This window comes from Conger conger, chromosome 12 (genome assembly GCF_963514075.1).
Source record: "Conger conger chromosome 12, fConCon1.1, whole genome shotgun sequence".
Classification (NCBI taxonomy): domain Eukaryota; kingdom Metazoa; phylum Chordata; class Actinopteri; order Anguilliformes; family Congridae; genus Conger; species Conger conger.
In genome coordinates, this window is record NC_083771.1 from 34,550,512 (window position 1) to 34,570,389 (window position 19,878).

At 43.6% G+C, this 19,878-nt stretch overlaps 1 protein-coding gene across 6 annotated transcripts in view; it reads left to right on the forward strand.

The window, feature by feature from the left end:
• Positions 1-13,548, forward strand: part of mast4 (microtubule associated serine/threonine kinase family member 4) — a 144,611-nt gene extending 131,063 nt beyond the window's left edge. For 3 of the 6 annotated variants that reach the window (XM_061261933.1, XM_061261936.1, XM_061261937.1), the window contains 8 exons: positions 487-611; positions 1,375-1,592; positions 2,149-2,349; positions 2,936-3,162; positions 3,687-3,809; positions 3,967-4,103; positions 4,679-4,863; positions 5,241-13,548. In XM_061261933.1, the coding sequence (XP_061117917.1) occupies positions 487-611; positions 1,375-1,592; positions 2,149-2,349; positions 2,936-3,162; positions 3,687-3,809; positions 3,967-4,103; positions 4,679-4,863; positions 5,241-10,096 (6,072 nt within the window). In that variant the 3' untranslated portion in view covers positions 10,097-13,548. The remainder of the gene's footprint in view (positions 1-486; positions 612-1,374; positions 1,593-2,148; positions 2,350-2,935; positions 3,163-3,686; positions 3,810-3,966; positions 4,104-4,678; positions 4,864-5,240) is intronic. The other 3 variants (XM_061261934.1, XM_061261939.1, XM_061261935.1) reach the window with 2 other exon arrangements.
• The last annotated feature ends 6,330 nt before the right edge of the window (positions 13,549-19,878 follow it).

The window sequence follows — 19,878 nt, forward strand, 5'->3', positions numbered from 1 at the left end:
ACTGGTTCATTGTAAATGTATTGCTCCTCAGAGTAGGATTTTGAATTCAGTGAAATATTTGCCTCTATTTTGTGTAATGGCAATGCTGCGAGACTTAACATTTTTCCTTCAAGCATGGCTGGCAGTTCAATTTCTTCTACCTTAACCCCTTTTGGGCGGATGCAACCTGCACATTACATTTCCCTTAACAGATGGATGCGACGCCGGCATTGTATTTTTATATATTCATACCACTGTATTTCAAGACGCATGACCATTGAAATGCATTGTGATTCATAGGCCTTTCTATACGTTTCCTATACAGTGCCTTAGTCCTTAATGGGTTAAAGGGCAATCAAAGAAACCTTGGAAAAACATAGCAAAGTTGTGTGTATATTCCAGCAGCTAGTAGTGCAGTTGTACAGTCATCTGGCTCTCTTATTATACCATCTAAGCATGTTGGGAGCGATTTGGAGTGATCAACATGCGGTTCTTTGGGTGCCACAGGTGTACAGCAGCCTGGACCTGTCCCGTGGGCAGCTGGAGGAGAAGGGCGAGCAGGAGGAGAAGAGCAAGAGTGCCAGCCCCCTCACCGTAGACTCCCTCAGCTGGACACCAGAGTTCACCGAAATGTAGGCTGCACAAAATGTCTCAATATTTGATCATTTCTTTTCATTTAAAAAGAAGTGGCTTCAGTCCCACTTGTCGGCTAAGTGTAGTGAAATATTTTAGTTAAGGTGATGTACAAAGGTCATATATGATGGGTAATCCTCATAGTGTGACTTTAATGCAGGGCCCTAAACAGGATGTTATTCTTTAAGTCACACACTTTTGGATGTTTTTGTGTAAGGCAACATCCTGTGAACTGTTAAAGGGGTACTTTCCTTTCTGGGGTTGTTTGATATTGTTACAGTTTTATGGTATGTTTTGAATTTGTTCAGATGATTTTTGTTTCTGACAAAGCATTAGAGATTTACAGATGTGTCTGATGATCTGCTGGCTTTATAATGCCAGGTATAGGGCATTCAAGGGTTTGTAGTTTAAAGGAAGAAAATACACTTTAGTTCAAAGCAGCTTCTATGGACAAGTTATTCCTCCAGAATTAGTGTATATTACCAAATTATTGTTCAAAAATATTTCATATTTATTTCCTCTGACAACCTTCCATGCAACCTTAGCACTAAAAAAAGTTCTAAGAAATGATATTTATGCTTATCATGGGGAAGAAATGCTATGAAACTAATCTGTTCATACGTATGTGCCACCTCTGTAAATGTAATGTTTTCCTGCCATTGACCTCAAATCCCGAATGCCCAATACCTGTACGGAGTTTTCTGTGTTATGGTTTTGTTCTTTTCCCCCGTGTTGACGGTTTTGCCGCCCCTCCGCCCGCAGGCCGTCCCTGTCCCACTCCTCAGAGGTGGAGAGCGCCAGTCTCAGCCGCCGCTCGGGGCTGCTCCCCAAATTTGCCATCTCGGCTGAAGTGGAGGAGGTGGACGGGCCGCTGGCATCGGCGGACTCCAGCAAAGTGGCCTTCACCATTGGGGAAACGCCCCCGGAGGAGCCCGAGGCCACCACGCCCGGCAGCACGCTGAGCGGCTCCACCCTCTCAGGTAGAGTGGGACTAAGGCCTATGGAGCAGCCAAATGAGTGACACCGTGAGCCTAGATTACACCATAGAAAAAAAAAACATGGTGTAAAAAAATACAAAATGTGGTCTGATGGGCAGAGATGTTGCTCCCTTCAGCAAGGCACTCAAATGAAATTGCTTCTACAAATGTCCAGATTTATGAATGGGTTTCATGTGAAAATGTAAGCTGTATACAGTAAATCACCGAGAGTCTCATAAAACTACCTCTGATTATTCTTATAACTCACCACTGACATCACAGCAGCCAGATGCTACTTGCAGTTTGGTTATAAAATGCTTTGTCCAACTTTTGTTGCACAAAGCAAGAATAATTATTCTCACAAGATTGAAATATATGCAGCAGAAAAATGGCTCGAGAATGGCATTCAGGATTCAGAAATCATGTTAAATTTTTGGAGACCTGCACATGAAATAATTATACAAGTAATTGTACTGTAAGTGTTTGTAAACCTATTGCAAATTTGGAGCCTAATGGTTTTAATCCATTTTTGCCCTTTGCTCCACCCTCCTCATGCCAGTAGGCAGTTTCTCAGAGCATCTGGACCAGCTGCACTCGAGGGGCGAGGGTGTGGAGAGCCCGGACACCTCCTCCAAGACGTCAGGCGACCTGGGGGCCCACGCTGCCGGCACCAGATCCGACGCGGCTGACAAGCAGAGGGTCACCAGCAAAGTGCCCAAATCTGTGTCGGCCAGCGCCCTCTCTCTCATGATCCCGGGAGGTGAGTGTGGAGAGAACGAGCTGAGAAACAAGTAGGGTTGGGTTAGAGTCTGGGGAAAGGAGTGAGTTAGAGAGGGAGCGGGGGAATGAGAGAGATGGAGGGGGTGGCATGAAATTGCATTTTCGCAGTGTGGTGCTCCCATAGGGCAATGCTTCGGTGAAGCGTGGCACTATGATACCCTTTGGGATTCGAGACGCCCCCTGCTGGAGACCTCATGCAGAATGAATGCACCGTCACGCTGTGGGGATGAAATCCCATCAGTCTCGGCTACAGCAGGGGAGCTGACCGAGAAACAGCGTCTGTTTGCTGCTGGTGAACCAGTTAGAGGAAAACTGTTGCCTTCACAGCTGAACGAAATTCAGTTTGCTCAGCTCCCTGGGCTGATGGAGATGGTGTTTGGTGCTTAGCACTAAAATAGCCTCTGCACACACTTTTTCTGGGAAGATGATCCAGCTCTTTGTCTGTTCTGCAAACATACTGTTACTATATTTCTGAATTGAAATGCTAGTTGCTAAAATAAATTGTCTCATTGCACGGTATGAAAGCTTCCAGTGACATTCACACATAGCTTCTCTCCTTCCTGCAGATGTGTTTGGGGTGTCCCCACTGGGCAGCCCAATGTCCCCCTATTCTCTGTCCTCGGACCCCTCCTCCAGAGACTCCTCCCCCAGCCGAGACTCCTCCCTCTGTGCGGTCAGCCCCCGGCAGCCGGTCATCATCCACAGCTCTGGGAAGAAGTTTGGCTTCACGCTGCGGGCCATCAGGGTCTATGCCTGCGACAGCGATGTCTACACTGTCTACCACATGGTCTGGGTAAAGAGCAGCAATACTCACTCCCATTTCTTATTTTGAGCCTTTCCCATTTTTCCTCCCTGGTTATGAATGCCAGTGTGCATTAGTGCTCATTGCTGTAACCCGCGTCATCGCTTCAGGAGAGTGCAAAGAACCATGTGCTCTCCATCAATCTTGTGAAGTTGCAACGGCTTCTCACCACACCCCAGTTCACAAGTTGGGCTTGGGCAGACCAAAGTCAGAGAAAGAGTGTTAAAAGATTCCAATACTGGCCAACTGAAACTCTGGCATGGTCCAGATTTGGTACCAGACTGTAAAGCCCATCCATGCACTATAACAGTTCCTTAACAGGACTGACTTGCATTTGTAAAAGCTTGACAAAGTGACAGCATTATTTAAATGGAGACTGGGGTGAAGAGAAACATTTATTTTTAGATCATAAGAGTTTCCTGTCCTTTGTAGTTCACTGCTGAACTGACTCTCTGACAGTAAACTGACAGCAGATCTGCAGTGATTGACAGCCGGCTCCTTGGTGTGCATTTCAGAATGTGGAGGAGGGTGGGCCTGCACACACGGCTGGGCTGAAGGCTGGTGACCTCATCACGCACGTTAATGGGGAGCCAGTGCACGGACTGGTGCACACTGAGGTGGTGGAGCTGCTTCTGAAGGTCAGTGCTGTACTTGTCACCTCTGCCTCTGTTTCTCTATCACACTAACACACACACACACGCACAAAATAACAATGGACTCACACACACAATAAAAAGCAACATTTGAACCATGCTTGATGGGGTCGTTCATCGCCACTATTTCACACAATTTCAGAGTGGCAGCAAGGTGGCCATCTCCACCACGCCCTTTGAGAATACCTCCATTAAAACTGGGCCGGCCCGAAGGAACAGCTACAGGAGCAAAATGGTGCGAAGGACAAAGAAACCCAAGAAGGAGAAGACCCAAGAAAGGTTGGCAAGCTTTCCATGGCTCACAGAAAGCATTCTCATTATGAAAAAAACTATATAGGTCAAACAGTTGACAAAATGTGATTGCAATAAGGGTTGATAGTTTCCCATGTTGACATTTTGAGGGCAACCTTTTTTCCGTGTTGATATTTGAGCAATTTTGATCTACTGTCTGCTGCCACTTGGGAGTTTGTGTCAAGATCTTATGAAAAGGGAACTTCCTCGCTTTGATGTGACGTTTCATACTTAGCATCTTATCGCTGTCCTGGAGGCACCACAAGTTCCTCTGGTTTCCACTGTTACTGATCAATATAGTTCATGTGTCTTGTTTCTTGGGTCTGAACTGGCTGCTGATATTGGTTTGTAAAAAGAAAAAAAAAGAAAAAAAGCCAGCAGACCCTGAGGCTGGGGTAGGCACTGCTTATGCTAATGTGCTAGATTGTGCAGTTATATTGATCCTTTCTCTATGGTGTCCCTGATTGAGGTGCTTAGTCTTTGTAAGCCATGCGGATGGGACTATAAGGGGAAATGGGCAGCACCTGCTGTATTGGGGTGACTCACATCCCTTCCTCTTGCAGGCGAAGATCCTTGTTCCGACGTTTTGCCATGCAGCCCTCTCCACTGCTCCACACCAGCCGCAGTTTCTCCTCTCTCAACCGCTCCCTGTCATCAGGGGAGTCCCTCCCAGGTTCGCCCACCCACAGTCTGTCTCCTCGCTCTCCCACCGCTGCCTTCCGTTCAACCCCTGACTTCAACCAATCAGGTTCGCGGGCTCTCTCCTGTCCCTGCCCATGGCTGAGCAATTATATGATTTTGCATTCTCTGTCTAAAGGCTCTGCTCCTTTTCAAAACAGGCCTCATTGCATACTTTTTCAATACACAACATGTGCAGAAAAGTGACATTTTACTAATTAAAATTCCCTTGTTGAGAAAAATTGCAATTACACTGAATTCACGTTTACAGAGGTGGCACATACGTATGAAATAAATTATTTTTATAATTTATAATTTTATAAAGCTAGATATATATCTATATAGCTAAAGGTATATTGAGCATATTAAACTCAAAATGTAAGTTTAAAATGTTTATTTTCCCTTTTAACCTTTTCAAGCTTTTCTCCTCTCCTATTTTTTCTCTAGGTGGGACCTCTTCCCAAAGCAGCTCTCCTAGCTCCAGTGCCCCAAATTCCCCCGCTGGCTCAGGCCACATCCGTCCCAGCACCCTCCATGGCTTGGGCCCCAAGCTGACAGGACAGAGGCTGAGACAGGGGCGCCGTAAATCGGCAGGTAGCATCCCACTGTCCCCACTGGCTCGGACACCCTCCCCGACTCCCCAGCCCACCTCCCCACAGCGCTCACCCTCCCCACTCTTGAGCCACTCCGTGGGCAGCTCTAAAACCACCCAGGCCTTCCCAGCCAAGATGCACTCTCCACCCACCATTGTGAGGCACATGGTACGACCCAAGAGCGCCGAGCCACCCCGTTCACCCCTCCTCAAGAGGGTGCAGTCCGAGGAGAAGCTCTCTCCCTCCTATGCGGGGGACAAGAAACACCTGTGTGCCCGCAAGCACAGCCTAGAGGTGACACAGGAGGAGACACAGGGAATACTCACCCCCAAGGACCACACCCTGCAGAGCGTGGAGGAGACGTCTTGCGAGCCTCCTGCTATCACCCGGGTGCGCCCAGCTGAACAGGGCTGCCTTAAGAGGCCCGTCACCCGCAAGATTGGTCGGCAGGAGTCCATCGACGAACTGGACAAAGAGAAACTGAAGGCCAAGGTGGTGGTGAAGAAACAGGATTGGACAGAGAGGCGGGAGTCCCTCCAGAAACAGGATACTCTTCTGGAGCCTGGGAGCCCTGAGCCAGGCCCCTTGGAGGGCAAGGCTGGCAACTCCACGCTGAAGGATGCCCTATACAAGAAGCTGAACACACGGGCATGTGATGGCATTATGGAGCCAATGTGCAGGGGTGGTGAATCTGTGTCTGTGATCAATGAGGGAGTGAAGACGCCGTCCAGTCCAAGTCTGCCAGACTGGGGCCCCCAGAAGGGGGAGAGGCCAATGCCCAGGCAGGGGAAGGAGGCAGGCAAGCCTGAGAGGTTAGACTTCAAGGCCTCCAATGTGGAGTTTGCCAGGAAGAGGCAGTCTTTTGAGGAGAGGGAGGACTGCATGTGCAGGATCTCCCCTACCATTCATGAGGGCCTCCACCTCAGTGCCACAAGGTCTAAGAGCCTGCAGCTGGACTCTACTCTAGTCATGGACCATGTAAAGGGGACTATGAGTGGAGTCCACACCCCGCCCATCATCAGCACGGAGGCCCTGGCCCCAAAGCTGCTCAGCAGCAGAGGGGAGAGCGCTGTGGAGAAGCTCCAAATGATCTCCTCCACTGAGGGGCCCATCAGGAAGACCTCCTCAGAGTACAAGCTGGAGGGCCGGCTTGTCTCCTCCCTCAAACCCCTGGAGGGCACCCTGGACATTGGCATGCTGTCAGGGCCGAGGGCATCCAAAACTGACACATGCTTGTCCAAGATGACGGTTTGCCACCCTGACCAGGGCCTGGGAGCTCAGGGGCGCCAACAAAGCCAAGCCGAAAAGCAGCTGCTGGTCCACCAGCAAAAGGGTACCCCTGTAGGGGGCCATGGACCCTCAGTGTCACTCAGCTGTAGGAACCCAATCAAGGGGGAGCCCATCACTGGGAAAGATAGTACCACACTCACAAGCAATCAGTGCAGCAGCAATGCTGACAAAGGCCACTTTAGAACAAATCTCTCTAGTGAAGCAGTGAAGGGCCTGGCTAAGTTGGAGACTGCAGACATGTGTGTAAAGGCTGAGTCCAGGCCTGGTGCGAAAGCGAGCTTGAGCCTGGTGCATGATCTAAGAGCTTCTCGCCCGAGTGCCCACTCCTCCTGTGGCAGGACCCCATCCATCCGTGAGGCCAGCAATGAGGACCAGGAGGATGAACCAGAACAGCTTCAGGAAATGGCTCCTCCACTCAAACCTGAGAGTGTAGGTGAGGTCCTGAGACAGCCCTCAGCAGCTAAGACCTCAGAGCTAGGAAGCCCTGACGTGACACTGCCTGCCAAGCAGACAGCCCCTGAGGTTCAGTGTGGGGGTCAAGATGCAGCCCCCCTATCAGAAATCATCAAGGAAAATGCAGACTCACAATCGGAGCCAAGCTCCAGGAAACAGGGTACACTCATGTCTTCTGCTTTACGTGGGAGCCTTGACGCAAAACAGGAACTCCTTTTGGAGCAAACAGCCGACCAACCAAAACAAAAACCGGGGAGCTGCAACAACCCGGGCTCGCTCCAAAATCTGTTACCAAATGTCCTGCCGTCCAGGTCTACCGTCACTTCACAAATATGTGGTGCGAATGTGATGCCCAAAAATGTGGCCGTCATGGAAGAGGACAGCAGTCTTGCTGGCATGCTTTGTGGAAAGGAGATCAGCCCTGGAGACAAGGTGGAGACAGCCAGAGAGCCATGTGCAATGGTAGAGACAAAAGGCAATACATCAAAGGAGAGCACAGTGCCAGCTAAAACAGAGGAACTGTTTAGGTGTGATGAAAAGGCCGGTAATCATGCAGCAGCCAGTAGTGTGCAGAAGCAGAATGCTGGTCCCACGTCACCAAAGATGAAGGGCTTCTGCCCTGAGGCTTTGGAAACTGCGAAGGAGCTGCTGAAAAATAGGCCTGTAGAAAAGGTTGAGACCAAGCAATCCGACAACAAAATGGGCACTCCTGATAATGAAAGCCAAAACCAGAAAAAATTTACGCCAGACACGACAAGGTTGCCTTCCGATCCAGTACAAACTGTGAAACAGTCACAATCAAGCATGGAGCACTCAAGTCCTGTGCAGACTATAAACCAGCTACTGTCTGGCATGAAGCAGTCTTTACCAACTGCAAAGCTAGTAAAGCAGGTACAGTCTGGCATTAAAGAGTCTTCAAACCGTCTACAGACAATGAAGCAGTCACAGTCTTTCAGTAAAGAGACTGCAAGCCCTGTGCCAACAGTTAAGCTGGTACAGCCAGGAATTAAAGAGTCCTCAAGTTCTACGCAGACAGTCAACCAGGAACAGTCTGGCAGTAAAGAGTCCTCAAGCCCTGTACAGACAATAAAGCAGTCACAATCTTTCAGTAAAGAGACCTCAAGCCCTGTACAAACAATAAAACACTCACAGTCTTTCAGTAAAGACACCTCAAGCCCTGTACAGACAGTCAAACAGGTACAGTCTATTATTAAAGAGTCCTCCAGTACTACACAGACAGTCAAACAGGTACAGCCTGTGATTAAAGAGTCCTCAAGCCCTGTACTGACAAAACAACACTTGCAGTCATTCAGTAAAGAGGCCTCAAGCCCTGTGCAGACAGTCAAGCAGATACAGTCTGCTGCCAAAGTGTCTTCAGATCCTAAACAGACAGTCAAACAAGTCCAGCCTAGCATTAAAGAGTCCTCAAGCCCTGTGCAGACAGTCAAGCTGGTGCAGTCTGCTATTAAGGAGTCCTCAAGTCCTACACAGACAGTCAAACAGGTACAGCCTGGCATTAAAGAGTCCCCAAGCCCTGTACAGACTGTGAAACCGTCACAATCTTTCAGTAAAGTGCCCTCCGGCCCTGTACAGACGGTCAAACAGGTGCAGCCTGGCATTAAAGAGACTTCAAGCCCTGTACAAACAATCAAACTGGTAGAGTCTGGTAATAAAGAGTTGTCAAGCCCAGTACAGGCTGTCAAACAGTTACAACCTGACATTAAACAGTCTTCAAGCCCTGTTCCAACAATAAAGCAGTCACTCTCATTCAGTAAAGAGACATCAAGCCCTGTACCAACAGTCAAGCAGGTACCGGCTCCTGTTAAAGTGTCTTCAAGTCCTACACAGACAGTCGAACAGGTACAGCCTGGAATTAAAGAGTCATCAAGCCCTGTACAGACAATAAAACACTCACAGTCTTTCAGTAAAGAGACCTCAAGCCCTGTACAGACAGTCAAGCAGGTACAGTCTATTATTAAAGAGTCCTCGAGTTCTACACAAACAGTCAAACGGGTACAGTCTGACATTAAAGAGTCCTCAAGCCCAATACAAACAGTAAAGCCATCTGGAAGTTCCACACAGATCGTAAAACTGCTGCAGTCTGGCATGAAGGAACTTTTAACTCCCACAGAAATGGTAAGACATACACAGTCCTGTATTAAAGAATCCCCAAGCCCTGTGCAGACAGTCAAGCAGATACAGCCTGGTATTAAAGAGACCTCAAGTTCTACACAGATGAAGCAGTCTGGCTCGGTTTCTGGAAAACAAGCCCCTGTAAACCCCCAAATAAATCAGAAAATCAAACAAAGAGGAGAAACATCTCCTGTTTCACACCCGGCTTGCAAAGCAGAAGAGGACTCTGGGAGAGGCAGGGGTAAAGTTGTGGAGCAGCCAATAGTTAAGGACATCCTCAGCGCAAAACAAAAGGAGCAAACCTCCCATCACACCTCGGGCAGGCCACAGGCTCCGAGGGAGCTGGCAAAACCCAGCAGCTGTCAGACAGCGCCTCCTGGTGGCACTCCATCGCCAACGCTACCCATAACAGCAGAGAGGAGAAAAGAAGCATACAAGCACAATGAAGCACTTTCAGGCAGGCCCCGCATTGATGCAGCAGAAGAGGGGGTCTCGCGTGCAGCCATGGAGGGCTGTGCAAAGCAGCAGGCTGAAGGCCTCGGAGCAGAGCCTCATAAGCAAACAGGGTTTGGCGGCACAACCAGAACAGAACTGAAACCAAGTGCGGGCGAAACAAAGGCCGGGACTTCTGAGAAGCAGGTGTCTGCTGGCAAGAAAGAGCAGGGTGAAAAGAAAAGGAAAGAATGTGAGCAGGCAAATACCCTGCCAAAAAACACTCGCAAAGACGCTTCAAAAACAGCCTCAACAAATGACACCACAGCTTCGGAAAAGGACTTTGTCCGTAGCAAGCAAGCCAAGGAATCAGCACGTGGCTCCACACTCAAAAAACCATAAGAGGTACCTGAGCAGTAGCTGCCAGTTGTGTGGCCATTTTGGTTTTTGGTTGTTTTTGGGGTGCAGTATCATGTTTGAGTTCTTTTGGAAAAGTCATGTCTTTTCACATGCCTTCTATTTTTGAGAACCGGTGAAGCTGTTACCAGTGTTTGTACAGCATGAGAAAGGTGTGTGTGTGTGTGTGTGTGTGTGTGTATGTATGTGTATGTGTATGTTTGTTTGTGTGGGAGAGAGTGTGTGGATGTATGGTAAAGGAAGACTGCTTTATAAATATCTGTCAATAAGAATTATCAAATCTAAGACTGAATGTAGACATTAATTTGCTGCTTGATTTGAATCTTTCGCTAAAATGCTTTATTTATGGTGTTTCTGACTGTGTTCCATTCACAGTTCATTTCTGACAGTGTCAAATCAGCATTTTGGGGTTATATTTTTATTAGCAGCAGAAATTTGTGCAATCATTGTGATATATTAGCAGCATTTTGGAGGCCTTTTCAAAGGGTCAGTAGATGCGTGCCAATTTGGGTTTGTTTGGAATTGCACTTCTAGTACCGAATTATATAACCATCTGAAATCTTAAAAAACAAAAACAAAAAGGTATTCATCGGCAGTCTTGGGAATGACCATGTGCGTATAGTTGTAAGCAAATAAGTACATTTCACCCTTGCTGGAAAGGTAGTCTGGCATATAAATCAAAAGCGCTTAGCACATCATTGAATCAACCATTTAAAGTGAATATCATCTTAGTGCTGATCACGCGCCAAGGACTCTTCATGCTGATTACAGTAAATGAATGTCGCCAAAATGTTTATTTTATTGTTTGTTAGTGTTGCTTTTGTTTTTGAATAGAGAGGGAGTGTGTTTTTGTTTTGGGTAGTGGTGCACAGATGGAATGCACTGAGTGCTGTGCTTCTCACCTAGAACTATTTAATATGGAATCATCTTATGGTTCTGGAATTTCATTGAGTCATATCTAGTGGAAGGGGCCTTACTGTTTGGGAATTATACTTGCTGTTTTTAGCAGGTTTTTGGTGAAATTCACATTCCTTTCACATACATCTCTTTACATTTCTAAAAATTTCATTTTTATGCAAACTACTGTAAATATGAACAACCTAAAAAAAAAGGGGATTAATGGGCTTAATTGTGAGTATTGTTTGTTTTATATGTATATATTTTGTTAGGTTGTATGTTTGTATACTCCAGAATCTGTAACTAGTTAGAAATCATTTCCTCTGCTTGGCAGTGAGCTAATGTAATGTCTGTACATGTTCAAAAAAAGGCATAGGACAAGACAAGTATCATTTCTCTCAAGCTCAGTCTTTTTAACAATTTGTAATATGTTGTGTTTTTACTTGAACTAATGCAAGCTAGTGCACACAAACTAAGATCAAAAGGGAAAACCTTCCCCAAAAATGTAGCTTTGGAATTAAAATCTAAGGGCATAGTAAATATTTGCCAGGAGGATAGGTTGCCTTGGTTATGCATTCATACATTGGGATGCCCCTATTGTGGGCATTGCCAGTGTAGCTGTGACAGTCAAATCCCAGTGAGTGTTTGTTCCTTGTGACAGTTTGAGGCTTTATCAATGTGAAACGGCTGTAAAATAAAGTTCCACAAGCTACATTTTGGCAAAGGTTCATAGGAGTCTCTTTTTAATCAGTCTGAAATATTTTGGGGAGAATGTATCCCGCTATTTAAACACGTGTTTCTTGAGATACAGTACAAAATAGGAAAACGCACTTCTATTCAAAGCACTCATTTAAAATTCAGGAGTAACCTTCTATCAATACAGATTCACCAGTATTTTGTTTCTGCCTAGTCATATTGTCTTCTGTGATTTCAGTACACACAAGACAACATTTAAAAATGCAAAAACACATGTAGTAAGCTGAAGAGATGAAAAACTGATAATCATATCTGGACAGTGCAAACAAATTTATTCACACTTGTATTAGAATTAAAAGCTAAACTGGATATGCATGTTCAATGTACAACAACTCCTGCTGTAAACTTGCAGTGTTAGTCAGATTCACTTTCCTTTTTTTTTTTAGTTAAGATGGAGGTCAAATACTTTTTTGTTTGGACATTCCAACTGAAAAGGCCACCATTGTTCTTCCAATCACATTTAAGAAAGGGTAGTGAGCACATGCATATGGGCATATAAATCATTTTTCATATTGCTAACATGATCAGATGTAGTGGGTTATTGATTTATTTCAACATAAATGAAAGGATACAAATTTGAATCTAATTTGATGGGCTTGCCAAACAAATATCTTCCATCTTTTCAGTTCTGTCTCTTGAAAACATTTATGATAACATGCACCCATTCTCAATAAGTTTTTCCTCTTTTGTCCTTTCTTAAGCCATGGCATCGCTAACATCTGCTCAAACACTGTTTCAGCGGGCAGTGTCAAACCTCTAAACACTGTATACCCCTAATTTGAGAGAGATTGAAATTATACACACACTATTAATACATGTAATGTTGACTATGCTGAATCTTATAGATACTGTGTCTAAAAAATAATATCTAAATGTATGCCTATAATTGGAAAAAAATCATTAGAAATAGGAAATAGAATTTAGGAATGAACTACATTAGCAGAAAATAATGCTCAGACACTGAAGTGTTTTAAAAAAAAAAATATTAAAATGCATTTTTACTAATTCCATAATTATTACCATCATGTATTTTGAGATGGCAGGGAAGACCTTAATTTATGCACCTTAATTAAACTGAGATTCCGCACACCCCTTTAATGAAATGTATGGGAAGAGCCAAATAGCATTGTTGAAATGAGGGGGGACACGTGCAGTATCTTGTGTTGTTTTTTAGTGTATACTCATTCAGCAGCTAAAATAATAAAAAATAAAGATAATAAAAAATAAAAACCACATGACTGGGAGCGATGGAACGCCTGTCTGTCCCCTTGCCTTTTCTCTGTTCCTCTTCTGAAGACCGCCCCATTTGAACCCTGAAAGCACATTCAATGTTTGTTTACAGATACTTCATGGATGTATATTTTGTATATTGTATTATTCATTTGCCAAATCTATGTGCTGCATCACACGGTGTAATACGGTGAATAGTATATGTAGCTTGTGCCTCATCCTCCCAGCCAAGCCGTGCTGTAAAAGACTAAAGTCTATGTGGTTGCCAGTTCAAATCCGTGTGAATTACTGTACCTGTCCAGTTCCGTATGGTCTTTCGCTGTTTTTTTTCTTTTTTTCTTTTGTTTAATTTACATTTTTTGTGTGTAAAAACTAGTATTAGATGAATTTGCTTATTTACTGTGCGTCTTTTAGGATCTGTGCAATAAAGAAGTGTTTGCATTTTGTATTTTGCCCAAGGAAAGCTCTATGGATGTCATAGATGTTGTATATTAAACAGATATTTATACTTCTAAAGTTGCATAACACTAAAAATAAAAAGCATGACAAAATTGCTTACTGGTCTTTGGTCACTCATTGATGGAGGCACTGTGTGTGCTGAGGACTTGTAGTTCATACCTGATAAGGTTTTTCATCTTATTTTGACTTAATTTGTCATAATTTTCATGTTGATTTTTCTTGATTGTTTGAGATCATATGATAACTAAATAATCTTTTCACATCATCTTATCCCCTTAGTCCAACCCCAATCAACAGACTGCCCTGATTGAAACCGCAAAGATCGCATTCATCAACGCCTCTGAATAACAGTACACGATTTCACTGCACAAATATACATGGAATGAATTCAATACATTTAATTGTAGTCATGATTCTCAAAATATAATTTCCTCATTCTAAATCAAATATGTTTGAATAAAGGCCGCAAGGTGGCTCGTTGCCAGCCCCATGTTTTCAGGTGGATTCAGTTTGCTCGGCTGTGCAGTAGTGACTGCTCTGTTATACTGTGCCCTGGCAGTCTCCTCTGGTGAGCTGCATTGGTTTCAGCTCATGGAGTAAAACGATGCGACAGACTATGGTAGTATGCTGTCCAGAGGGACGGCGTGTGTGCTAGCAGTATACACCATCCCAAATATTACAGGATGGGATGAGCCTGCAAATATGATTGAAATGCGGAGGATGGGCAATTGCGACCAGTTAGTTACTCACTTTAAAATAGATATTTTATCTTTTTAGAATAGTTTTACGATTGAATAATTCAAATTCATTCGACTTTAATGTTTCTGTCAGCATTATCAGAGCCCCTACCCGTACAGATGCCATTAAGGGTGCTATGCAGTTGACTCTTAAGTCTGGATTTGAGCTGTCCTGGGGTGCCTGTCTGGGATACTCTGTATGTTATGACCACTGCAATCAAGCTAAGAAAAAAAAAGAAAAAATACAGATACATTTTTCATTTGAAGAAAGTGCACTGGTCAGATCAGTACTTGCAAAGTGCACTGGTCAGACAAGGAAGACCTCTGCATTTTAACTTTACATTCTCGCCATAAAGAAGAAAAATCGCCAAATGCCTGTCCGACTGGCCAGAAACTTCTTTAGTAGGCAGACATGGATGTGTCATTGAATACTGTTCGCAAAAGACTTCACTAACAGAACTACAGAGGCTACACTGCAAGATGCAAAAACAGGATGGCCAGGTTAGAGTTTGCCTAAATGACCCTACAGAGATTTGGTCTTTTGGTCAGACGAGACCATGATTGACTTGTATCCATAGGTGCATGTTTTTCTTTGGGGGCCCCTGCACTGTTGCACTCACAATGCATTTGTAACTGAAGCTATGCCCATGCTTGTATCAGAGTGATGGCAAGAGCAGAGTGTGGAGACTAAAAGGAACTGCTCAAGAACCAAAGCACCCCTCTCATCTATGAAACATGTTGATGTGGGTGTTTTGATTTGGGCATGTATGGTTGCGACAGGTAATTGCTCACTTAATCATAATTGTTAATGTAATTGCAAACCGCAGCAGCAGAATTAATTCTTTGAAGTCACTGGGCCTCATTAATTAATTTTCTTAATTTTAATTTAATTTTCTTAAACCTTTATTGCAAACGAACAAAGGAATGCCGGCAGATGTATGAAACGCATAGACCGTTACTATACCAATGGGTGCCATCATAGAAATGAGTGTGACAACACCTGCATAGTGAAATATGGGACTAAATGCAGGACAACCACGTGAGAGAATATTGAGTCAACATAAAACATTCACTAATAACAATATGAAACATTTTGACACGTATTTCATGGGTTTGTTAAAGCAAGGATTTATCGTGGGGTTTATAGTCTATGTAAAATTTGCAGTCTAGCGTCTGCGGGATTCAATTTTGTCTGGGTTGTCTTTGTGTCCGGGGACACATCATATCATCAGGCATGTTTCTTTCATACCTCAAGCCTGTGAAAGAAATGGCCTTCCTAACAATGCGTCTGGTGTTGTGCTATCCCATCTGCCAGTCGTTGGACATTGCTGAGCTGATCCCAGAGACACAGCCTTTCTCACTGCCTCAGGGCATAAATCATCATACAAATATGAAAATAAAGGCCATTCAAATCTCAACCAGGGCAACATAAGACAATTTATTCAAGAAATGAGGTGCACATTTTCTGGCTGTTATGGTTGTCAATGTGACAGATGTGAATGTGTAAGGCTGTAATTATAGTGTCAGAGAACCCACTTTTATCATCACGGGTAATGTATTCTGATCTGCTTTCAATTCAAAACTGAAACCACGTCCAGCATTGGCTAAAGGCCTCTGCCCTCACTCTCCAGGAAATATTGGGCATTCATGGCAAAAAATATATATTTTTCATGTGTGACAGCTCTCCATTGTGCTGCCAGTGTGAAAAAATGTATGACTGCATTGTTCTGTTTGCACTACACACCCTATCCAGCAGGTGGCAATGTGATCCCACTGGTGTTGTCAATTATTTAACTTTTTTGTACCAAACATTTGGCTATTACACAACCTCCATCTCTGACGTTGGGATTAAAGAGATGCACATTGTATAAATAGAAATGATTTTGAGATGATTAGGGTGCTTCAAACGGGGACAAAGCTAATCATGACTAAAATCAAGAATGAATACAGGAAGTATTATTTGTGATTGGACTTTTTGACATGGGTTTTTAAATTTAGTGTTTAAAAGATATGGAAATTATACAAAATATATAAAACCAGGTGATTTTGCTGGCATTCATATGCAAATGAATAATGTGAGAACACACAGTTTCTCAAAATATCACATAAAAATAACAAGCAATGGGGCCATTGCACACTATCTGCTGCTCCCAGCCCCCATTGGCAGTTTAATTGGAGTCGTGATGGTGTAGGTTTTACACTGCCCACGCATAGATATTAGTAATTTTAAAGAAGAAAAAAAAACAATCCTCTTAAAATATTTCAGAAATGGTCCAATTAAATGGGGCAGAAAACTGTATTTGCTATTGAGGACAGTGCAGCAACTGTCAGTCCAGTCTGAGGGCTGCCAAAGGTCTTGCATGGCAGGGTTTAGCACAAAGACCAGACAGCAGGGTTCTTCTGACCTAAATCGCTCAATTAGACATCAATGAGCGAGCCGCTCGTGGGGCGACAAGGCAGCAGGAGCCCTTAATCTTCCCCAAATTTAAATAATCTTGACAACCTACTCTGAAATCCTCCAAACAGGGGAAGCATGGTGCATTCTGCGCATCAGGAAGGGCCACACTTGGCTTCTGTACTTTGAGTGAGGACGATCGGCTGGGGAGCATGGCCTTCTGGACGGGTAAACAAGCAAATATAATAATATGCGCTGTGCTGAACCGTCATTGTCAGCCGTTGCCAAGAGAGAAAATTTCCCACAGCCCTGAAAGTTTGTTTGGGTTTGTGTCATCGCCAAGGCTGAATGGCCAATATGCGATGTCCGCTTTCAAGAAAAACAATGTCACTCCGTTTTCTGCTCCTCTTATATTCGAAGAAGTTCTACTGTTAAGCAATAAAGAAATTATTACATTATTCTTCTTTAATTTATCTGTTGTAATACACATGGACCTTGTTCATTTCACCAATAGCTGTACGGTATATGATAGATGGAAGCAAAAGAAATGGGGTTTATATGTCAGGGCCTATTGATACATCTGCCATAGTAAAAGAGACCCTCTGTTACTATAGGCTTCAGTTTACTCCTGCCATCAATAACACTCGCCATTATGGAACGGACAGCTTTAAATTAAAGCCACGTCACCCCACCCCAATCCCCATCCTCCCCCCAGCCATTACTCATTACAGTGCAGTGCCTAACACTGGCAGAGCTGCAAACTGCTTTGCATATCTGTCCTTTAAGCTCACCTTGTCCATCACCCTGACAAACCTTTCTATGGCTTCCATCATAATTTTTATATTAAAATAAAACAGTTATGAATAATACATTCGCAGGTTAATAAAACAAGGGCAAACAAATCTGCAGCGACAGAGTGAAATATTGTGTAGTCTGGACTATAAATCAATGTGATGGACAGTCTATGTTTCACTGGACATATCACTGATGCCATTCAACACACTTTATGGTGATGTTTGATGAGTCCATTGTCAATAGAGTTTCTTCAAGGCCTAAGAAAGTGAGCCTGTAAATTCAATTTCAGGTTATCCCATTGGACACAAAAACATAATCAATAATTATTGAGGCCAAATGGCTGTTGAACAACCAAGTGACGTCCTGTTTAATACACATTCCATACATTCATGCCAGACAGTTACATTCTCTATACTATATACAGGAAGGTATGGAGGGGCTTTATTCCAACTGTCATGGGTTGTAACAGTCAGATATCTTCTCATCACAACAAATTTTTGGAGAATGTACCTGAAACCCCCCATTTAAGTGTACCTCTCAATACTCAAACACAGTACAGATGCACAATCAGCATATTATTCATGAATAACTCCTGGCTCTGTGGTAGAGTAGAGCCTCTGTACTGACCAACATTTTAGTTGCCTTGAATGGATCTAGACTAAAGCACATGTGAAAATAGATTAATGAAGGACAGATGCAAGAAGGGAAAATAAAATGTCTACCTCTGATTCCAGCACATGATGAGACATTATTTTAGAATTTTAACATTTCACAATTTGGTAGGTTTTCAGCAGAAATAGAGAAGAGTTAGTTAGAATAGAGGTTAGTCACCACCTGGCTGACAGATAATTCCAGCTTGTGAATCATTTCTCTCAACTATAAAATAAACTGTTTATTTAATTCTTTATTTTGAGGTGTCAAATGTTGGTGTTTAATGGAAAGTTAGAGAAGAGAATCAATGAAAGGTGATATGTGAATATTATTTCCTTTGTTTTTAGTCAACCTATTGCAGCCTCTATTTGATAATGACGTGAATACCATCAACACAATCAGATAGTAACTCAAGAACACAAAGACATCTTTTACTTTATATCCAAGATAAAAAGGCAATTGCATTAGATTACATCAAGAGGTTTGTTTTAGAATTATACAGACCCCATCCTCCTGTGTCATTGAACAAATTTGCACATATTAATTTGGTATTTTGTACTGTAGATGCTTCATTAGCTGTATAGTGCAGTTCTAACTAGCTGTTATTTATTTCCCTGCTGCCTGTCAATGGAGGAAATGATCTGCTGCCACAGTAATCATATATCATATAAAATTAATAATCTGATAGACAGGAAACCAAGTGCCACTGTTGTTAACATTTTTAAAATATTTTTATATTATAATTAGGGGGTAAACATTATGTATCCTAGTGACTTTTGGTGACCTTAGCTACGTTAACAATACTAACATAAATACTCACAAAAAGCTGAGGTCCCTATGACATGGTTGTATTGTTAAATTGTTATTCTTTTGCTAATTCTGTGTTTAGTCACAAGAATTCTAGCTCATGTAACTGGCTACTAATAACAAGTATATGATCACATTTGACTTCATATTGACATTTCCCTGGAAGCGTAGCCAAGTTTAGCCCCGAGAAGCCCTTGCGTGTGTTGTGTCCGTTATGGTGTTGCAAATATGCAGCACGGAAAAGGGGCCCGTGAAGGAGGTTAACAACGTCGCAACTGACACTGCTCTTCTGTGCGCAGGGAATGCTGAAGCCTGATAAAAGCAGCCTGCCCTCCAGTTCACTTCTGCTGGAATACACTCAAGAACATGCCAAGCTCCACTCACCAGTCCCATTCCACCGTGAACGTGAGCTCTGCCCCAGTCCTCCTGTTCTCCAAAAGGAGAGGAGCAGAAGGCAACAAGGCCACAATTTGTGTTTAATGCAGTGATAAACAGCGGCGTTCTGCGTGGGGGAAATGTTAATAAACCCCCTGAAAGCGGGGCCGGGGCGGTTTGGGAGTGGGCTGCGTTGTGTGCGTGCGGGCAGAGGGCCCGGAGCGGTCCCCATGGCGATCGGAACGTGTTCCAGATGTTCTCTCTACAGCCATGTAGAGGGGTTTAAAGGTTACAGGTCATAGCCTGTCCGTTAATTCTACATGAACTGTGTAGCCAGGGACCTTTTCCTGTTTCTTTTTTCTTTTACATATTTTTTACGTCGTTATTGGTTGGCTCCAACCAAAAAGTATGCTGCATTAACTTAGAAATGATAAACTATATGAGAAACTATAAATATTATTACTATTAGATCATGTAGTTACAGTTGCTATTGTTTTCTGATTAGTACCAGTGAGTCATTATCAAACTACTGTATTTTAGTATGTGTGAAGATTGACTAATTATTTTCTCTGTTCATTAATATCATTTTCACATAAAGTAAAGGGAAAGTGTGTTAACGGAGGCCACGGTGTGCTGCACAGCTTTATCACATTGTGTCCTGGAGC